The following is a 21629-nucleotide window of genomic DNA, read 5'->3' as shown; positions in this document are numbered from 1 at the left end:
ATTAATCTGTGATCTCTCCTTGATGGAAAAGAAAGAAAGAAGGTTCATCTTTGTGTCGTGTAGCTCTTTGGACATAAAAATCTCATTTTACCTTTTAGGGGAATGACAACTTTCTACCCCGTCACTTGATTCAAACAGCACTGCACAGATGCTAACTGCCATTAAGATGAAAGTTTTGACATTCTACAACATTAAAACAAAAGAAAACATGAATGTTTTTCTGAGATGCAACGAGCAAAAAACCTAAAGATGCATAAGCCGTTTTCAACCACGGGTGTTGATAGACAATGAATACAAAGTTAATATCTCGATAGAAAGTCAACAATAACAGATACATGTACATACAACAAACATCAAATGTACCTCAAGCTGTATTACATTTGAGAATTAGTTCACAGCCTCTTCGGCCTGCACCAGTTTACGCAATAAGCTGCCTATGTTTCAGCTCACATTTTATAAACTTCACAAAAGGTGTCGACATGGAATGAAAAGCAGTTCCAATAAGCATTCTTTTAATTCAATATCGACTGTACAAATTCAAGTCTTAAAGAATTCCAGCACAACTAAAATAAACTGCAGACACAGTAAAAACATTCAAGTGTGACATGTCCTGTCTCTTTGAGAATTTTCAAGTTAAATACAGTACAAGAGTTTCTTCATTGATTGCCAGAGTCATTGCCAGCACGCCTGATTTGTAAATTTCCACGCTTTTCTTTGAAAAGATAGCAAAAGCTTAAACAAGTGATGACATGTAAAAGTCATGCCTGACCACACTTGCTTAAGCATGCAACTCCCTCTTCTAAATAATCTTGTCTATTGATCCAAAACTCAGGGGCATCCTGCAGAAATTATTCGATTATCCATTTATTTCTGTTTACATCATAATGTTGCTTCAAATTGTCTGTTCTTCAATTAGGGTGCGCATTGATTCATTGCAATCCTTTCCGTTTTGGCATAATGAGAAAAACATAATAATGCTCAAGGAGAAAACAACGGCATTCTATGAAATGATTTCTACGTGAATGAGCATCCTGACTAGAATGGAAGGACAGCCAGAATCGTTTAAACATGGAAATATACCAGCCACTATGATTTCAGCATAATTTAAAGAAAAACATTTAAACTACCACATAAAATTCCTTAACTAGCTGTACTAAGTGGATTTTTAAAATTCAGTTGCATTCAGCCACAGGAGTATCTTTCACACGCAGATGATTTGATCATTTACACAGAAAGTATAAGAAAAAGAGATAGATTGGAGTCGATGCAAAACACAAATTTCCTTGTGCCTGAAGTTGTTGATTTCCACAGGCTGAATCACATCAAAACAGTAAACTCTAACATTGGCGTACCCACTTCAATGGAAGACATAAATAGAATATTCAAATCTTGAAAATTATGGGTAAGTGTACAGATTGGAAGAGGAAAAGGATGTATCCTAGCAGGCCATCTTTCTTTTTATTTCTTCTCGAATAAATACTCTTTTATGTGCACGATCAAGGAAGGAGCAGAAATGGGGCTAGAGAGAGGAAACAGATATCACATACCTTCATAATTCCTGCCAGAACTGCACCTCCGAGATACACCATATGCTTTCTTCTTGGCGGATCTTCTATTCGTAAGCGCAATTTCTATTGCAGAAAAGATATAAAACAAAATTTTAAAAAATAGAGAAGATTTCAAGTACTTTAAGAAAACCAAGCAATGCATAAAAGACAATACGCTTGTATGCAATGTAAAACTTCCTAGATATGCTAAACCCTACTCGTCCTTTTCCAACTACTTTCTTATCTCTATCTCTTGATTGACTTGACTTTATATCGAGCAGAAACCATCATAAGATGCAGGTACCAGCGAGATTGGGGTATTTAATTCAAGCACTTCTTCCCCTCCCTCCCTTCCCCCACCAACCAAACCTTCTGGTTTGATGAAGCTTTTCCTAAATGGCTTTTACTAAGGAGAAACCGATCACCATGCCTTTTGATCAGAATTCAAATGCCATTTATTCACATTTATTGTTTGAACAAAAAAATATTAGGTTGGGTTAGACTCTTCGAATAAATGCTACTCTGCCACATAAACCTGATACAACATAAGCCAAAAGTCAAGAAATTGAAGAGCCAAACAGTACCTTCAAACCATCTTTGTTCCCCTTCAAAACAACATCAAGATAGCGGTCCAAAATTTCCTTCTCAAGTCTGTCAATGTTTGAAAAGAAGGAAAGTAGCAATTATTCAAGAAAATGAAATAGAGACGGGGTTTGGGTGGGAGGTGGGTAAGAAATAGTTCATTCCTTTTATTCCCGCAGTAAACAAAAGGATACCGTAATTGCAAAAGTAGAATTTAAGGTAATAAATCACGAAGAGAAATGAAATTCCTTCTCGATGACAGCTCACGGATATTCTTAACAGGAATTTTTCATGCATCACAGTGTATACCTGAATTTCCAAATATAGCACATTTCTGCATAATACTCCTCTCTTGAGTAGAACCTCATATTCTAATTTATCATACGTAACAAGATGAGAGTTAAAAAGGTATATTGTGAAAACGAATACACACATAAGGTCCACAGGTAACATTCACTTTGTTAAAAAGGGGCATTACACCTTTTTCTAGAAATATAAAGCAGAACTCAGTCTTTGCTCAATGTAACACATTGTACGGAGGTTAGGGAGGACACGGATCTGGGTAGAAGGCTAATAGGTAGTTAAGCATTGTCACACTTCATATTACTCTTGTAGTTTCTTGTCCTTTGATTTCGGCTAGTATCTGTTGTGTCTGGTACTTCTATTCTCGTATGATTTGGTGGTAGTTACGTTATTGTTCCTTTTCTCAGACTGCTTTGTCATGATTTATTTAGTATTTTGCATTGGCTTCTTTACTTCTATTATTTCTTCTGGACTGATTTGGTTTGCTTTTCTTTGAGTCGAGGGTCTATCAGAAACAGCCTCTCTACCTCCCATGGTAGGGGTAAGGTCTGCGTGCACTCTACCCTCCCCAAACCCCACTTGTGGGATTACACTGGGTATGTTGTTGTTGTTGTAATGTAACACATAGTATTAGAATTTCCCCATAAGGTCATTGAATTTTCCTTGGGCAAATCAAAACGTAGAAAATGGACAGCCATGTTGGGACAGAGAGTAGAAGAAAATAAAACCAACTTACCACCTATAGCTTGAAGAACTCACTAAAATACCTCTCTACGGTATTAAAGGGCCTATGACCTCCTTGTGGTTGGAGAAGTGAATCAATACTTTAAGAGTATAAATAATTTGAACCACTTAGGCCAACTGAAACCTTTAGATTTGATTCATAAACTCAAAGCAAGATGTCACACCAGTTAAAACTTCCTAGAAGAGTGTGACAATAATGTAGCATGCAGAATTAACCGTGCACAGTTGCAGTACTCAGCAGCTAAGTTCTCAAAGTTTTTATCATAAGGAAGAGTATATTGAGTAAGTTACCGACTAGGTAAGCCAGGATACATAGTACTTCCGCCGCTCAAAACAATATGTTGGTAGAGCTGCAAAAAAATAAATCAAAATATACATTAAACATAAGATGGATAGCAAATGACAATACTACGGCAAAGAATACCGAAGAAATTTCAAAATAGAAGTACCATCATCCTGTTGTCAATATCCATCTCCTGGATGCAGCGAAATACCATGTCAGCCATGCCATCACCTTCAACATCAATAAGATCCTGAAATGGACAACAAAAGTGAGACTTAGTTCTTTCCACATACATCAACCCATCAATTAACATTCTGGAGAAGCATGGAATAATATTTTAATTTAGCTTCCTTCACATGCATCAACCCATCAATTAGAAGTTTGGAGAAGCATAGAACAACATTTGAAACCATGCAGTTCAGACAATGTGTTCTTGCTTCAATTTGTCAGAAATAAACTATTACTTTCCTATTGGATGGTTGAGAGGTTAAAATAGTGATTAAATAGCAGAAAAACCACCAAATTTAAGAAGCTGTCACAACAAAAGCTGGTCATTGTATTAGATAAATAAGTGTCACATAGACATCTGGTGTGATACAGGATTAGCGTTCTTTATGAAAATATCAACTGCATTTCGTCTCCCCTTCAATGAGGAACCAGCAAATCCAGTGCATGTTTACGAAAAAGATAAGTTCTTGATTTTTGAAAGAGGAAAATAGAAATGGGATTGCATGCTCACTGGAGTAAAAAGTGCCTCAGGAGCCTGGAACCTCTCTGTGCCAACTTTAAGTATCCTCCCATCTGGAAGCTGTTAAAAACAACTGAATCAATGAGTCACTGAATGACCAAGATTCTTATGGAAGAAAAAAGAGACCTTTATATCCAAGAGCAAAGTACCATACTTAATTGAAGATCAAGGTAGTAGAAAAGCTTAAATAATAGAAGTAGTAACTTTGTTTTTACCAATTAATAGAAGTAGTAACTTCTACTTAAATAATAGAAGTAGTAACTTCTACTTAAATAATAGAAGTAGTAGCTTATTATGGATGGAGCCTACTCACAGTATAATTCTTAACAAGAATTGTAGTCTCAAGCCCTAACTGATATTCTCTCTTGTAATCATAACTGCAGTCAAGTAAATACCATTACTCGCCATAAGAAGTAGTAAAGGAATTAATTTATGACGCAAGTAATTTCACCTAATGTAGCACAGCTTTTCTTTAATATCCCTGACTGTCTCAAAATCAGCACTCCTATTCATTGCATACCTTCAGATATTGACTGACCATCAGAACTACAGTAATGGTTAAAATAATCAAATATTGCATGAATGACCCGATTTATTTTATTTCAAATATGTGTTGGCAATTACCCTCTCCGAAGTAGCAGATCAACCATATAAGACGTTATATGGCGTCCAGCTACATTCATTCTTTTCGTGAGGTGAGGAAATGAGTATCCATCGACAACGGGAACCTGCATCAAAACATTTCTGAATAACATACTGAAGAAAAATACCCCACAGTTCATAGCAAGTACGACCATGTACATCAAAAGAACCAATAGCTGAATAAAACACTGCTTTTATGACCACATTGACCAAATTACACAGGGAACCCAACGGACTTCGCAGGAAAACAGTTCTATGTTTGGCAATGGAAACTCCTAGTTTGATTACCTCAAACTGTTTAAGAAATTATCTAACTATAGATCATGACACAGCCATGCTTATGGAAAACTTACAACATGTGTAACTCCATCACCTGAGTCGATTACCAGCCCAGTCAACAAACCTGCATGTTTGGGAACAGCTATGATGAGCGAATCTATCACATATAGGACCCAAGTAGAAGCAAAATATTTAATTAAACCCACCCTTGTAACAAATACCCAGCAAAAAATTGCAATATCTGAACTCATCATTGTCCTTCTCTTAGATAATTGAAAACAATTTATGCCCCAAGAACTCATACATGTATAAAGGTACCTTGAGCATACAATGTTAGAACAGCTTGAATTTGGATGAAAACACCAGCAAAGTTGTACTTCTCAAACATGGTTTCTACCTGTAATTCGAGTAAATCTAATCATTGAGGCAGTACAAAAAGGGAATGTATTTTTCGAAAAAGAAATACATTAACACAAACCATTTGTTCGCGATTTTTGGATGGATTGAGAGGTGGATCTGTCAGCAGAATTTTGCATTCTGTTGGATCTATCTTCAACAGCAGAATGAAAGGAAAGCCTTATCAGTTAATCATGAACTTGTCATACAACAAGCATCGAAAAGCAAGCAAAAGTTTAAACCAGTTAGAAATTTTCACAGGGAAGTTAGCAGTAGAGAAAGCTACCTTCAGTTCGTTGTAAAATGCATGATCCCATACATTCCCCATATCATCCCAGTTTTGCACAATTCCATTGTTGACGGGATAAGATATATCCAACTGATGGCGCAACTTCAAGCAATCATCTCCTACAATAATATCCTAGAGGAATAATGTAAAAGAGTTGCACATTTGTAAACAAGTCTGTGACTAGCTTTACTTATGAAGCTCAACGGTTAGATAGCAAAGTATATAAGAGAAGGATATAAGAAGAAAAGAGAGCAAAGTATATAAGAGGACATAAGAAGAAAAGAGATGACAGGAAGATTCCCTGTGTTTTAGTTGCAAGCTAGAAGTTTAAACAAAGAATCCAGGAATATACAACGTAAGCAGAACTAAAAATCCCTGAGGTGTATTGGAACCAAAATAAAGTTAAAACTTCAGTTCACAAGAAGTAACTATATATAATCTAGTTTAGCAAGCAATTGGCGAACTAATGAAGTTTCAACCGAATTTCTTTCTCTAAGAAGAGATTCCTAGTTGTCTATAAATGCAAGAGAACTCTCACATTTTACATTGTAGGGTAAGAATAAAGTGAGAGATGCTTACCTTCAAGTCTTGTTCCATGAGGGATTCTTCATATCTTAGCATTGGCCTCCCCACAACACAAGGGAATACAGATGTGGGAAAATTCTCACCCGCGAAGCCACACTTGACATACTGCATTAGTTCATTAAAACATTGAGAATTGACACAAAACATTGTACTGTCCATTTAGACATTAAAACAGTTCCAAAAAAAAGTATTTGGGCCCCAAGCACCACCATGACTGGCCCCAAAAGAAAATGCTAAAAAAGAAACGCAATGGCCAGAAGCATTAGTTATGTTTAGGCAAATGCTCGGTGTAAACTCTCTCTCACTCGTTAAAAACTGAAAAGCAGGTTCCACAAGGAAAGGAATAGCATCATGCTTGAGTCGTTAACTTAGGATGATGGTCTTCATAACCAGAAATTGAAGTCAAAGCTTGCATCTTGTGAAGGAAAATAGATTAACTGAGATTTGATTTTCAAGAATGAGCAGTGCCAACAAAGAAATAAAACCAAAAGTAGCTACAACAACAACTTCGTCTCAGCCCCAAACAAGTTCGAGTCGGCTATATGAATCATCACTAACCATGTTTCTCCATTCAAATTCATCTCATACCAACATTACACATAATAAAAAGTAGTATAATCGCATAAGTCCAAGGTCAATGAAGAAACCATGTGATCATTCCAGACATAAGCCAACTTTCTTTTTTCTGTTGATAAATCAAAACAGTACTTTATTGTGTTGAAGGGAAATCTGTCTAAATTAAAAAAAAAAAAAAAAAAAAAAAAAAAAAAAACTATAGAGGACTAGCACACCCAATAGTTTCGGATTTAGGCATAGTTGACTGAACTGAATTTAGAAAAAACTAAAAATCAATTACTGATATCACACAGGGTAATGTAATCTTCACAAAGAAAAAAAGGCATCGACTCTAATTAGCAGATCGTCAATTTAAGCATTTAGGCACATTCAAAATCACCAAGTTTATTCCCATTTCCTCTAATCAAGTAAGTAAATATTACAAAATTTCAGCTATTAAAACCTTGTTCAGAAAAAAATCAGTTTCGTTTGACAATTGCGAAATCTTCAGACGAATTACCAGTATATCAGCGGATTAAAAAAGGCAATGCGAGAGAAGAAAGAGAATACCCCGGTGCCGTTGTCGCAAACGACGACGTTTCTGTTATCCATATTGTTGCTAGTCAGCTGGATCAATCATGGACTCGACTTCCCTTCAACTTTGCGATTTTGTTTTTGCTTGCGCAAACAGCAAAGATCAGAGCTTTTTAGTTGGTAATGGCTATTGCTAGTAAAATCATTGGAAGACGTAGCTATTAATTAAATTAGTAAACATTTCTACGCTTTATGTCTTGCATTTGAGTCCCGTGAGTTCATTGCTTTATTATTTGATAATTACCATTATAACTAAGTTTTCCTTATGTCATTTTAGTCCTTTTTCACGTTCAACCTATATATGAATGAAAATATTATCCTAGTTATTTTTAGCTGAGTTCGATTTTAGCTTCTTAATTCTGCAAAATTCCTATATTTGCATCAGGTAATTTTTCACTTTTTACCACTTTGGTGAACTTTCCTGCATAATCAACCTCTTTAATTTGGTGAACTAGCCCTTCGTGTAATTCATTGAATACTGCTCCATTCTCGAGAGGGAAATATGTTGTGAGTTTACACCCCTTCAGTTTCTCTTGTTCATCTTAGGGTGGTTACATAGTGGGTTGACAGTTAGTGTAAAATTAGTCAATTTACCACGAATTATCACAACACATAATATGATATGGCCGTTGTGGACCATGCTGTAGTTGTAAGAAACAAAAGTGAACACATCAAAGCGTTGTCTAGACATTTTTGTAATGGTTTGGATCGAAATTGATGTTTTCTTTGGAACTCCCACGAAAACCCACAGCTGCTACCCGCAACGGTTGGCTGAGTTGATTGGGTGAGTGGTTTTTCCCATGGAAGACTGGGATCGATTCCCCTCAAAAAAAAAAAAAAAGAGTTGTTTGAGCAAATCACAAATGATCTTTCATGCATGATCGGATATCAGTTAACTAACTTACGAGTAAATTCAATGTTCCACAAAAGAGAGAAAAAAAGAAGAAGGGAATATCTATTAAATTGTCCTTGTTATGTATACCAAAAAATAAAAATAGATCCTCTACGTATTATGGTTCTCGGCTTCTTGGTTTTGTATCATGATGTGTGTATTAATGTCTCTGCCGCCTCCTGCGTTAAGCATATGGAGAAGACCAACAATTAGAGTACTCTAAATGTACAAACAAGTGGTATGTGTCATCTGTAAGCCATTTCTTTCCCCAAGTCATTAGTAATATTGAGACGGTTTTCTTGCATCAGTTGAAATAACTTGAGAATTGGATCTGGTTTGGAAGAAGATGATATTGATGCCAATATTTCATTGCTCAGTGCTTGATGCATCATAGGAGACTTGCCTTGAATCCACTTCAAATGTTCAACAGCCAAACTTATCGCTTCAGCATCAGCTAAAAACTTGAGAAGAATCAGATGGGAGTCTAAAATTGCAATATCAGTGCTTTGGTCACGAAGTAACTCCATTGCAGGAACCAAATAACCTGCAATTGTAAGGTAAAAACCTTTGTAAAACAGAGAGATTCAGCCAAACATAAGTGATGCCATCATCACAAATACGGAGTAATACCTTCCTTGCAGAGGCTGAGGATGAATGTACGCAAGACGGAACGTGCAAGGGTTGGATTCTGCATAGCACATTTGTCAAAAACTTCAAGAGACATTTTGAGATCTTTTGCTTGACAAAGACCTTTCAGGACTGAAATGTATGTAATAGCATCAGGTACTACTCCTTTCTCTATCATGTCATGGAAAAGCCTATAAGCATCTTCAATTTCACCTTCTTCTGAACACTTTTGAATAAGAATATTGTACGTCTCTAAATTACCCGGGCACCCATTTGTGAACATCTCATCCCACAACCGTTTTGCTGGTCGTAGTAGATCTTCTTGACAGCAAGCTTCTAGAAGGAGATTGTAAGATTGTATATCAGGAATTGCACCTTTTCTTCTCATGTCACGAAGAACTTCATAAGCTTCTCTCACTTTCCCAGCCTTACACAAAAATGAAACCATAATATTATAGCTATGTGTGTGACTAAAATAGTTTCTAGAAGACAAATTTTGAAAAACTTCAAGCAGTTCATCAATCTTTCCATGCTTACAAAGGTTTGCACTTAAGCTCGTCACAGCAACAAGATCAGGGACCATTTCTTTACCCAGCATGAAGTTCAAAAAAAAGATGGCGAGTTCAGGATCAATAACTGAAACTGATCCTATTAAAGCATGGAGCAAATCGTCATCCATAGGGAAGTTCCCACATGCAATTACTTTGCCCAAATCTTTAGCTTCAATGATCAGCTTCTCCGAAATCAAATCAAAGATGAACTCTTTATAATCGTTATTCCTCGGTGCTACCCCTAGTTTCCTCTTCTTCTTCAAAACCAAATCTTTGTCAACTACACTTCGCATATTCCCCAACGCTTCAGCAACAACTCTATAAGCAATAAAATCGGGTTTACATTCCCTTATCCTCAACTCATCAAAAGCAGAAACAGCTTCTGCTATCCTAGACCCAGAACACAACCCATGCACTACTAAAACTGCAAGAACTGATCCGTTAATTCCCGAAAAGTCAATCTTCCTAACCTCATCTAACAAACCCAAACTCTTTTCCAACCCATTAAAACTACACAATCTCCACAGAAACACACCAAAACCAAGCGTGTTCAACCGAACACCTCTATGATTCATTTCGTCGAACACCTGGAAAGCACATTTATAATTCCCTTCCGACGACAAAGCAGCAAGCAGTGAATTACAAGTTTGGGATCCAATCTCTGATGCCAACGAAGGAACCTCACTGAAAATGGAAAATGCTAAATTGGATTTCTTACCAATGATCTGGGAAGCAATAACAGAGCGATAAAGAGAAGGATGAAGTCGGATTTTCTGAGCTTTAACCTGTTTAAATAGCTTATCAAGTGTGTTGAATTGGCGGGTAATGCAAAGAGTTTTGAGAATGGAATGGTAAGTGGAAGAGTCGTGTGAGAAGCCTGGTTGCTGAGAGGCCCAGTTGAAGAAACCGAGTGCAAGAGAATGGTGGTTGACAAGAAATGGGTCGATGACTTTGGCGACGAGTGTTGGGCTGAGTGATTCCCGGCATCTGAGGTGATGCAATGTTTGTTCTAATGCTGGTGTCCATGTTTGGGTTCGGGTGCTTTGCTTTGATGCGTCGATGAGAGCTCCGCTTATTACACTTGCAAACTCTCCCACTGATCGCTTCATCATTTTATATGGTCTGATTTTTGTGGTGTATAGTTATTGTTAGCTACTACCCCAGCATTACTGAAAAGAGCTAAATACTGATAAACGTAGTACTACAACTTTGACCATGCTGCTACAAAGTAGAACCAATAATGGACGCAAAGAGGTTATCTTGCTGAGACTATCTTAATGCACGAGCACGGGTGGAGGTAGAAGTTTTGCTCAAATAGCATATTTGTATTAAGGAATTTATTAAGCATGTAGGTATATAAATTTAGAATCCAATTACTAGCATTTGAAGTCACTGTTCTAAAATCCAAAACCCATAAAACTGAAATCCTAACGCCTATATGCACGAGTACTGAGTGGAAGCAGTAACAGCTCCCAAGTTTTCGTTGAATTCATTCGAAAAAATTTAGGAACGCAGTGCATTTTGTAGCAAGAATGCATTAGCACCGCCGACTATATGGAAAAAGAAACGTCGGGAAAAGGAGCTGGAAACCAAATGGCTTTTAGCCAAGGCAATTTGTCATTTGATCTAGAACCACACTTGACAAAATATCACACTAAACCTTTTAACATATTTTGTTTTCTTTGCAGTATGAATATCTGTACAAATATTCTATTTACATACTTTGGTTCTTTTTCTTTCTTAGAAGAACACTGTCCAGAGTATATATGCACATGCACTTATATCACACATCCATGTATGTACAGAGGCCCCTTGGCAATATCTGCTACTACTGATGTTTCAGAGTTTCTTCTATATCAGTACTCTGGATACCAAATCACCATCTATATGGTCTAACTATCTAATGGTACATAAAACTAAGAGTTCTTCACCAATGGGTAGGATATCTATCTACACCTTTCGTTATTTGAGATCTGCATACTTAGTTGTTTCTGACGTATCGACAAATTTTCCAGTTTTGGCAACCACTTAAGAGTAGGATCCGATCAGCTTCAGATTTTGGAGAGTTCGAACTTTGAAGAGATTTCCAAAGAGGAAGCTAATTGTTCCCTCTTCAGGTAGCTTTGCTGAGTGACAAGGACTCCACTTAACATGCAGCATATTTGAGCCAACTTGCTCACGAATTGAGTCAACTGTCTTTTGCTCAACTGGATTCCCGGTCACATCTGTGACATAAAAGATATCCTTTGCCTTCCGCCCTTCTGTTGAAATTTCTGCTCTTTTAATACACAAACTATTTTCCCTGAATATCCTAGTGATATCTGATAGTAGTCCTGGTCGATCTTCTGTACACAATTCTAACTCTAGACCCTGCAGAAAGCTAGCACATATTAGTATGCTCGTGCTAGAGAAAGCTTTAAGAACTTAAAATCTTATTGTCTCGGAATCAAACACTTTACCTCAGAGGTTCTTCTCTCAATAGCTGCTTCAAGGCACAGAATCACACGTTCTCGCTCAGCGTCTGAGCTTATTGGAAACCCGTCAACATGTCGAATATAGAATTCCTGCAGCAGGCCAATAATTAAGGATGGCATTAGACATTTTCAAAGCAGGACGTACAGGAAGTGACTGCTAGTTAACATGCCATCTCATTAACACATAACAAATCAAAGCTAATTCAGTTAAACTAAGTTTGTCTTGAATCAGTATCAGTGGAAAGACCATCAAATACTGTCCACATAGAAACTAACACTCCCTCCGTTTCAATTTGTTTTTCTTACTTTACGTTTTATTCCGTTTCAAAAAGAATGTCTGTTTCCTAATTTGGCAACTCATTAATTCCAACATCATGTTTAAGACCACGAGATTAAAGGGCAATTTGGCACATTATACATATCTTTAGTTTAAGATCACTAGATTTAAAAGTCTTCTTTACTTTCTTAAATTCTGTTACCCAGTCAAACTAAGACAAACAAATTGAAACAGAGGGAGTATTACCTGAAAAGCTTCCATCTTCCCTGTGTGAACAACTCCGTGAAAGACCACATACTGCATGTCAGTCAGAGTGCAGACAATATCAAACAACAGCTTAGGTCGATCCCTTGACCTCATAGTGATCACGGTGTAATCCTTTTCGCTGCAATCATAAACAGTTATACAAGGCCCTGACTTCAAATCCTCAACTTTGCCCTGTTCTGCCCCCCTTCTAACTTTTACATAGTCCCTATCAGCAAACATTATCTGGTGCAATCTTCTCTCCCTATGTGTAAACCCAGGAGGTGAAAGTGTCATATTTGCGGTTTTCAAATCATTGTTTCCCTTGAGGACGTTGCGAAGAAGTTTCTTAATTGTAGCAAGACGTTTTGGGTCTTCAATTGCACAATCTGTAACGTCGTCGACAACATGAACCACAGCTGCAGCCCTAGCATTATGTGTCCAGATTGCAGCATTCACCACGTTACAGTGAAGGTCAGAAAGAACAGCGCACACTTCAGAGAATAAACCAGGTCTGTCTGTCCCACTTAGTTCAATGGACGTGTGCTCTTCAGAAGGCATCAAGCCAACAGTTCCCCTTAAAGAGGGTAACAGAACTTCATCATTTTCAAGAGTCTGCGTAACAGGAAATTGAAATAATTTAGGATCCACGAACTACTTTGAGCCAACTGAGGAAACAAAAGAAAAAATATACTCATTTGCACTTGGGATTCTTCTTGCCTACAGCATATTGATTTGTTGGGGCACAAGACAACTTTAACGGGTCGTTTGGTTGTTGGTTAGGAAGTGAATTACTTATGTATTAAAACCAACATAACTAGTACATGTTTGGTAGTAACCTTTTAGTTGCTATGTATAAAATTCGACACAACAAGTGCGGTGTTACCCGTTTACAATCACGCATAACTAAAATATGTATAAGTTATGAGTCAATTATGTATTATTTTACGCAGGATAGAATGATGGAACAACCAATACATTAACCAATAATACATGAATAACTAATCTCTGCATAACCAATCCCCGCATCACTAATACCTGCATAACTCTAACCAGCAAACAAACGACCCACTAAGGATTAAGATTGTATTGCTGATACACCATAACCATAGTACAATACTGCAATGAAAATGGTCCAAGGAAGAACAGGCCTTTAATATGAAGTACCTTTTGAATATAGCTGAGGATTTCTTCATCCCTAACTTTATTTCCAACTTGATCAGTCACATTAAACACTGAAGAAACAATAAAGAGAATAGTCAGTGGCAAGTTTACTTTCACAACGGAATTCCTTGATCTTCCGTAAATAAGAAGAGCTTACCGTCCATAAACCATCCCCCATCAGAGGAAATGTATGCTTTAGTGATAACAAGATTTAAATCCGTCAGAACCTGTACAACTTGAAGTAGAATCCCATGCTTGTTGACACTGTCAACCTGCACACGGTTAAACATAACATAAATACTTTAGGCACAGAGACTGAAATCTTTTAGGCCGTCTGCACGTGAATTTTCTCTCTTTTTCCAAAAAGAATTTCAAAACAGCGTTTAATTATACACTCGATTTTTATTTTATTTTTATTTTTTGAAGATGAGTTACAAATTTGAGAAAGTGGTTTTGACCAATTTTTCAAGCGAATTCCTTTTTACCACTCATTTTTCAAATACCATTTCTCAATTTTTTTTCAAATATTACCTTTTATGTCCAAAAGCCTACTTAGTTGATTTTAGAATTGGATGGCTGGACTGACAGAGAGAAACAGAAAAGGGCTAAGGTGTGGGGCAGGTTATACCTGGATAATGGTTGCATCCTCACAAGATTTGTTGTCAATTACCACTCTGTAACAAGAAAACTAGGGTTAAAGAAAAAGGAGGATTTTTCTTCAAATACCCTAATTATATAAACTATTTTATCAGTTTTTGAGTCGAAAATCAATTCACTTGGCAAGAAGAAGACCAAGGAAAATAACCAAAACTAGTCACTCCAAACCGACACAAAAGAAGAAAGAAATTAATCAAATTAGCTGGTGTGATGGGCAGGCAAGTGAATAGATGATGTGGGTATCACATTACGTACAAAAAATGAAGGAGAAAGAGAAGTTACCTGGGAGGATTCATCCTCCTGATAAGCTTAGCATACTCGTCATCCATGTCTATGAAGAAAGAAGAATCGCGTGGTTAAAGAAGAGAAGAAGAAAGGGGGGGTTAATAATAGAATGAGTCTCCAATGTCTCCGGAACCAAAGGCAAAGGCTGATGATATTTTCAGAGAGAGAGAGAGTAAACTGACGCTTTAATGAGTGGAAAGGGCACCTAATATTTGGGATTTAATGAAACAACACGCCGCACCGCTATTTCCCACTTGACAGTTGACACTAACAAGGAACAAGTAGCAGTACTACTACTGCTCTATTGGACAATTGAGCGCCTCCTTTCCTTTTCTCCAAGGCGGCTGAGGACTTATAATTGACACGTTACAAGGTTCACCACTAAGTCACCCTTTATATTAAAGAGTCTATACACTTCTAGGCTATTCAGCTATTACAAAGTATGATGCGTGATTTATGCCCTCAGGCCTTAGTCATCATTAAGCAGAACTATTTTGGCTTACTTCCAATTTAACTATTCTTTCGCTCACTTTATTTATTCACTTTTAATTTTTTATGTTATTTAAAAAATAATAAATAAAATGTATATTTTACCATGATATTCATATTAATTGCTATATAAAGGTATTAATTTTGAAAAATAATTTAAAATGAGTAATTAATGTTAAGGGTAAAACAGAAAAAAAGAATTTATCTTATCTTGATGTGTAAAAAATGACAAGTAAAATAAAAATCTATTTTAGAAATAGTGGACAAGTAAAAGTGAACGAAGGGAGTAATATATTATCTCTCTTAGTAATAATCACTCTTTCTCATTGAAATCAAAAATGAAATTCGCGTTTTAACCCTTGCGGATCATTTGGTTCGTGGAATAAGGTGGGATGTCTCATAAATTAAGTTCGGGTATAAATTTAACTCGGGATATTCACCTTATCCCATCAAACTATGTGTTATTTTATTCCACTTTTCAGGTGAGATAAATTAATCCAAGAATTATAATCTCAGGACTACAATATCGAGATAATTTAAAATGTGAAACAAACGACCCTTTAAAGTACTAAAAAGGGGGAAACTAAAACATAAATGTAAAAAGAACTTACGGTTAATAACTCTCACTCCCACCTTCCCAATTTAAGTGTCTTAGTTTATCTTGACACGGAATTTAAGAAACAAAGGAACTTGTGTGTAGTCCTTTATATGTTGCATTAGAAAACTTATTTAATACAGAAAGTGATACTCTTTTTGGAATAGACCAAAAAAGAAAGTAAGACACTTAGATCGGGATAGAGGGACTAGTAATCTACACTCTATATGTCACATGTTATTCTATAATTATTAAATATATATTATTATGAGTAAAATAAAAAAGTATATATTATTTAAATATAAGAAGGTGTTATTATTTTTCAGATAAAAAAAAAAGAGTGTGGCGTGTAAAGAAAATATTAATTAAACTATATAAATGTACAAGGTGTGTTTGGCGGCATTTTCTGCTTGGCCCACTTGTTTTCGTACCATGTTCTTCAAATGCTGAGCTCTCTCTCTCATCCACCGCCCAAAGTCTAACAGAGTTCGGCGGGGAATGGATTTGTCTCGCCAAGTCAATCACAAATATTAGGCCTAACGTGCTCCTCAAATTTTCTTATCCAAATCTTGTAATACTATCAATTTTTACCCATTTTTATTAGCTGAACACACAAAATGAATGGATGGATAACATAAATACATAATACATGTGTTCATATTTTAAACCCCTAAAAGCCAACAAAAAACATCGGCAGTGATTGACATGAACGTGCAGGCTTGATAGTTATGGATATATGATCGCACTGATTTAACTACTTTTTAGAAATATCTAGTTGAGTGACAAAATTTGACTCTATCATATCGACATTTGATGTCTAATTTTGAAGTCGGATGTTGCCAAAGAAAAAAAAAAAGAGATAAAATAATCACTAATCATTAAATCATGCGTTGATTTGAGAACGTCCACGTTGATGTTTTGTGAATCGCTCTTCTTGGCTCCAATCAGATAATATTGGATAACATATTTTGTCAGACTTGCTAAATTTTATTCCTGATTATCAAGTAGGCAACTATATTTTTGATAATTGAAGAGAGTATGGATATATCGAGATTCTGTTGAAGATATGGAAAGGAATATTGTTTTAGCAAGTTGTCCACGTAGCCCGAAAATATCACTAAAAGGTGCAGTTGACATCTCTATCGAATGCCCAAACAAATAGGGGATAAAGGGTGGGTGGCAGCTTGGTTTGGAGTATTTAACGTATTGCATAATCCTAAAGCATATGTGAAGCAAGTAAGGATGAGGATAGATCATGGACCACAATTCATCATTTACAGATAGGCACACAGCGAGACATTGCACATTAATGTTCAATTGATGCCCTTCTCAAGTTGCTAACATAGGATTGGGCATCTTGTATTTTCTCTTAGGGTGTGTTTGGTGCGAAGCAAAATGTTTTCTTAAAATAAAGTGACATTTTCTAGTATTTGGTATATACAGAAAATTTTATTCCAACCCAGTAGCATTTATCGAATCTTGTTCGGAGTGGGGTCGAGGTCGGGAGGGCGGGGTGGTTGGAGGGTCTGGGTTGGGCAACAAGGATGGTTGGGGATGGGACAATTAACGGGGAATGTCCTTTATGAAGTTTGCTTTTCCTTTTCTCATTAGGGAAGTCACTTCCGCATTTTCTAAGGAACTTGTTATCCAATAGAATATTTGTAGTACTAACATTTATAACAACCAAACATGAAAACATTAGAAAATACTCCTTCATATCAACTATGCCTGTCAACCGGTTCCGTGTAACCGGTTTTAACCGGTAACCGGACCGGTTAAACCGGAACCGGAACCGGAACCGGTATAACCGGTTAACCGGATATTAGTTAACCGGTCCGGTTCCAAATTTTTGTTAACCGGAACCGGTTAAACCGGTTTAACCGGAACCGGACCGGTTAAACCGGTTAAACCGGTTAAAAAAAAAAAAAAAAAAAAAAAGAAAAGAGCCGTTGGACTTGGGCCTCGGTAATGGACCGTTGGCAACGGTCCATTTGCAAAAATGGCCGTTGCCAAACGGTCATTTTCTTAATTTTTGGCCCCCAAATTTTTTTTTTTAACACTTTAACCCCTCCCCCACCCCTATATAAACCCTTCTTCATTTTCATTTCAATTCACTCTTCTTCATCTTTCTCTCAAATCTCAATCTCTCAATTATAGTTACTTTGCAATAATTAGCCACAAAGTCTTATTATAGTTTGAACTTTCAATTATTAATTTTGCAATTATAATATTGTTGGTGGAGTTGGTGATTTTGCAACAATCCGAAGTAGCTTTGGTGGATTTGCAATTCTAGCCGCCTTCGCTTTGTTGGAAATTATTCCGGCAATTTGGTACCTTCGTTCCAACTCTATCTTTAATTTTTGCAATTTAATTCTAGCAATTTATTTTTCGAAATTTAATTTACGCAATTTAATTCTAGCAATTTATTTTTTGAAATTTAATTTACGCAATTTAATTCTAGCAATTTAATTTGTTGTAATTTATTTTATTGTGATTTAAATTATTTCTATTTAATAATGTCAAAGAGATTAAGACGTGGTGCCGGTAGTAGTAGTCGTACTGTTAGGGGTGCGCTTAATGAGGAAACATTTGTGGAAGAAACACCTAATTTAGGTATTGATGTTGGTGGAAATAATCCACTTTTAGGTCATGAGGCAATGCAACAACATTTTACCGACACTTTTAATGAAGACTTAGATGATGATGATGATGATGAAACACAACCCCCCGAAAATCCTATAGGAGATACAGGTCCTGCACAATCACATACACAAGACAAACCGCCTAGAACTCGTAGGCCAACAGCTAAAGTTTGGAAATTTATGACTAAGGATAGGGAAAATCAATCAGTTACATGTACCCTATGTGGACAAGTATTTAGTTTTAAGCAAGGAACTGGTAAGGATGGTGGAACGGGTACACTAAATGCTCATATGAGAACCAAACATATGGATGTTTGGGGAGAGCAAACGGGTTCAAATGTGGGGGGGATTCAAATGACGATAGACCCACGAACTGGTAGAAATTTTAAGTATGACAAGAAAAAAGAACGCGTAGAAGTAGCTAAAATGGTAGCTTATGATTGTTTACCATTTTCCTTTCCCTCGGGTTTAGGGTTTGTTACTTACATTCAACGTTGTTATAACCCGTTATTTGAGGGTATTCCTAGAAGTACTTGTAGAGCCGATGTTATAGATTTGTTTAAAAAATATAGATTTTATTTGCGTCATGTATTTAATTCTTTAAATTGTAATGTTTGTCTTACCGCTGATTTGGGTCTTAGTATTAACCATTTAGATTTCTTTGCTATTACATGTCATTGGGTTGATGACAACTGGGTTATGCAAAAAAGAATTATAGCTTTTTTATACGACGAAGGAAAAGGTCGTCACGATGGAAAATTTTTAGCCGATTCAATGTCTACTATAATGAGATTTTTTAACATTTATAGAAAAACACTTTGTATTGCTTTAGATAATGCTTCTAATAATACAAAGGCAATTGGTCTTTTAAAAAGAGAAATAAACCCTCCTCTAAGAAATATTTTTCATGTAAGATGTAGTTGTCACATTTTAAATTTAATTGTTAAAGATGGTCTTATGCATTTTGATGATTCTGTTCAAAAAGTTAGAAATGCTGTTGCGTTTCTTTTTTGTAATGCTAATAGGGGAAGAATTAGAGATTTTAAGAATGCTTGTGTGGAAAATAACCTTAGACCTAGGAAAATTCAAGTAGAAATTGAGACTAGGTGGAACTACACTTACATTATGCTACAACAAGCATATGAGTATAGGATTCCCATACAACAAGTTCACAACAAATATAATATTGATAGTGAGGATTGGTTAACTTATAGGCATTGGGAAGATGTTAAAGAATGTATTGAACTCTTAGAAAATTTTTATAATGCAACTCTTGCTTTTTCTAGACAATTCTATCCCACGGTAACCGGAATTTTAGCCTACTTAGCGGAAATAGCTAGAGTTTTACAAGAGTATAAATATAAACCCGATTATCAAGTGGCTATTTTTGAAATGATAATCAAATTTAAGAAGTATTTTTTTCCCATCCCAACTTTATTTATATTGGGTTCTCTTTTAAATCCTTGTTTAAAAGTGTCTTATACTAAAAATTTGGTTAGTCAAATTTATACATTTTTAGAAATGTGGATATCAGCCAACTGGATGAGGTGGACGTCTTAGCATGGTGGAAGAAGTACAAGGCAAGCTATCCGATACTTTCAAGAATGGCTCGAGATATCCTTACGGTTCAAGTATCAACCGTGGCTTCGGAGAGCGCATTTAGCCAAGGAAGACAGCAAATTGGAGACCATAGACATTCATTATCCGGCTTTAGCTTGCAAGTACTAGTGTGCATTCAAGATTGGATTAGATCGGAGCGACGCAACCAAAACTCAGAAGCGGAGCAAGGCGAAGACGAAGAAATTGAAGATTTGATAGCTAGTGGACCGGACCAAATGGAAGACTTTGAAGATATTTCCATGACCGAATATGATGTGGGGGAAATTAACGAAATGGTTCAAAATTGGTGATTTTATTATTCTACTATTTTTGTATAACTCATGTATTATTTGCAAGTTAAAAAAAATACAACTTGCAAATAAATGTTATCCAAGAATGAATAAAATATATGGCTCATTGAGCTTTCTTCTATTTATTTGTGTTTATATTTTTACTTTTATTAAGTTAGGAATATACCTAAAATATACTAAGAATATACTTAAGTTATATAGTATACTTAAACATATATAAGTATATATAGTATATATAGAAAAAATAGTATATATAGTATATAAGTATATATAGAAAAAATAGTATATATAGTATATATAGTATATTCTTAGTATATTTTAAGTATATATAGAAAAAATAGTATATATAGTATATAAGTAAGTATATATAGTATATAGTATATAAGTAAGTATATATAGTATATAGTACATATATACAAGTATATATACTATATATATTAAGTTATACACATATATAAGTAAGTAAGTATACTATATATACTTACTATATATACTTACTTATATATAGTATATAGTACATATATAGTATATAAGTAAGTATATATAGTATATAAGTAAGTATATATAGTATATATAGTATATAAGTAAGTATATATAGTATATATAATAAGTAAGTATATATAGTAAGTATATATAGTATATATATTAAGTTATACACATATATAAGTATATATAGTATATAAGTATATATATTATATAAATATATATAGTATATATTGTATATATAGTAGATATGTATATAAGTATATATAGTATATATATTAAGTTATACACATATATAAGTATATATAGTATATAAGTATATATATTATATAAATATATATAGTATATATTGTATATATAGTAGATATGTATATATAGTATATATATTAAGTTATACCTATATATCTATTAAGCTATCCTATATATAGTATATAGTACATATATATAGTATATATATTAAGTTATACATATATTTAGTATATATATTAAGTTATACATATATATAAGTATATATAGTATATATATTAAGTTATACATATATATAAGTATATAGAGTATATAGTACATATATATAAGTACATATAGTATATATATATATTAAGTTATACATATATATAAGTATATAGTACATATATATAAGTATATGTAAGTTATACATATATATGTGTATGAAAAGCATTATTCTGTATTGCTGACTTGCTGTTAGGCTGTTAGTCAGTAAATATTTAAACTTTAATTATAAAATTGTATAACATATGTAAATATACCTACAATATACAAATAAATACTATAA

The 21629-nt window shown here is 35.1% G+C and overlaps 3 protein-coding genes across 4 annotated transcripts; all 3 read right to left on the bottom strand.

The window, feature by feature from the left end:
* Positions 1–495: 495 nt before the first annotated feature.
* Positions 496–7769, bottom strand: LOC132621200 (actin-related protein 2). The gene is made up of 15 exons (XM_060335370.1): positions 7524–7769; positions 6393–6503; positions 5811–5945; positions 5607–5678; positions 5447–5525; positions 5203–5252; positions 4832–4935; positions 4659–4727; positions 4521–4584; positions 4199–4267; positions 3626–3709; positions 3468–3526; positions 2132–2198; positions 1548–1631; positions 496–839 (listed from the first exon to the last, which is right to left on the bottom strand). The coding sequence occupies exons 1-15, from the start codon at positions 7563–7565 to the stop codon at positions 759–761; spliced, it is 1170 nt and encodes a 389-aa protein (XP_060191353.1). The 5' UTR covers positions 7566–7769; the 3' UTR covers positions 496–758.
* Positions 7770–8416: 647 nt separating this feature from the next.
* LOC132621197 (pentatricopeptide repeat-containing protein At5g14080) lies at positions 8417–11115 on the bottom strand. The gene is made up of 2 exons (XM_060335367.1): positions 9070–11115; positions 8417–8983 (listed from the first exon to the last, which is right to left on the bottom strand). Exons 1-2 carry the CDS (start codon positions 10727–10729, stop codon positions 8685–8687), a joined length of 1959 nt encoding a protein of 652 aa, XP_060191350.1. The 5' UTR covers positions 10730–11115; the 3' UTR covers positions 8417–8684.
* Positions 11116–11266: 151 nt separating this feature from the next.
* Positions 11267–15087, bottom strand: LOC132621199 (ACT domain-containing protein ACR6). Of its 2 annotated transcripts, XM_060335368.1 has the most exons (7): positions 14715–15087; positions 14404–14449; positions 13933–14047; positions 13779–13846; positions 12615–13226; positions 12077–12181; positions 11267–11987 (listed from the first exon to the last, which is right to left on the bottom strand). In XM_060335368.1, the coding sequence occupies exons 1-7, from the start codon at positions 14759–14761 to the stop codon at positions 11646–11648; spliced, it is 1335 nt and encodes a 444-aa protein (XP_060191351.1). In that variant the 5' UTR covers positions 14762–15087; the 3' UTR covers positions 11267–11645. The 2 variants fall into 2 exon arrangements, with proteins under 2 accessions (XP_060191351.1, XP_060191352.1); XM_060335369.1 differs by lacking the exon at positions 14404–14449 and having other exon boundaries at positions 14715–15085.
* Between the last annotated feature and the right edge of the window lie 6542 nt (positions 15088–21629).

The sequence above is a fragment of the Lycium barbarum genome, chromosome 12 (genome assembly GCF_019175385.1).
Source record: "Lycium barbarum isolate Lr01 chromosome 12, ASM1917538v2, whole genome shotgun sequence".
Lineage (NCBI taxonomy): Eukaryota > Viridiplantae > Streptophyta > Magnoliopsida > Solanales > Solanaceae > Lycium > Lycium barbarum.
Note: the sequence above shows the minus strand (reverse complement) of the source record. Positions and strands in the feature narration are given on the sequence as shown.

Excerpts from the sequence above, each read along its gene's own strand:
- LOC132621200 (XM_060335370.1), bottom strand. The coding sequence starts at position 7,565 with ATGGATAACAGAAACGTCGTCGTTTGCGACAACGGCACCGGG. Across the intron at positions 5,253-5,446 it reads TCTAACATTGTATGCTCAAG|GTTTGTTGACTGGGCTGGTA; the intron begins GTACCTTTATAC and ends CCAAACATGCAG. Across the intron at positions 3,527-3,625 it reads ATATTGACAACAGGATGATG|CTCTACCAACATATTGTTTT; the intron begins GTACTTCTATTT and ends ATTTTTTTGCAG.
- LOC132621197 (XM_060335367.1), bottom strand. The coding sequence starts at position 10,729 with ATGATGAAGCGATCAGTGGGAGAGTTTGCAAGTGTAATAAGCGGAGCT. Across the intron at positions 8,984-9,069 it reads CCTCAGCCTCTGCAAGGAAG|GTTATTTGGTTCCTGCAATG; the intron begins GTATTACTCCGT and ends TTACAATTGCAG.
- LOC132621199 (XM_060335368.1), bottom strand. The coding sequence starts at position 14,761 with ATGGATGACGAGTATGCTAAGCTTATCAGGAGGATGAATCCTCCCAG. Across the intron at positions 14,450-14,714 it reads AGGAGGATGAATCCTCCCAG|AGTGGTAATTGACAACAAAT; the intron begins GTAACTTCTCTT and ends TTCTTGTTACAG. Across the intron at positions 13,227-13,778 it reads TCCTCAGCTATATTCAAAAG|ACTCTTGAAAATGATGAAGT; the intron begins GTACTTCATATT and ends CCTGTTACGCAG.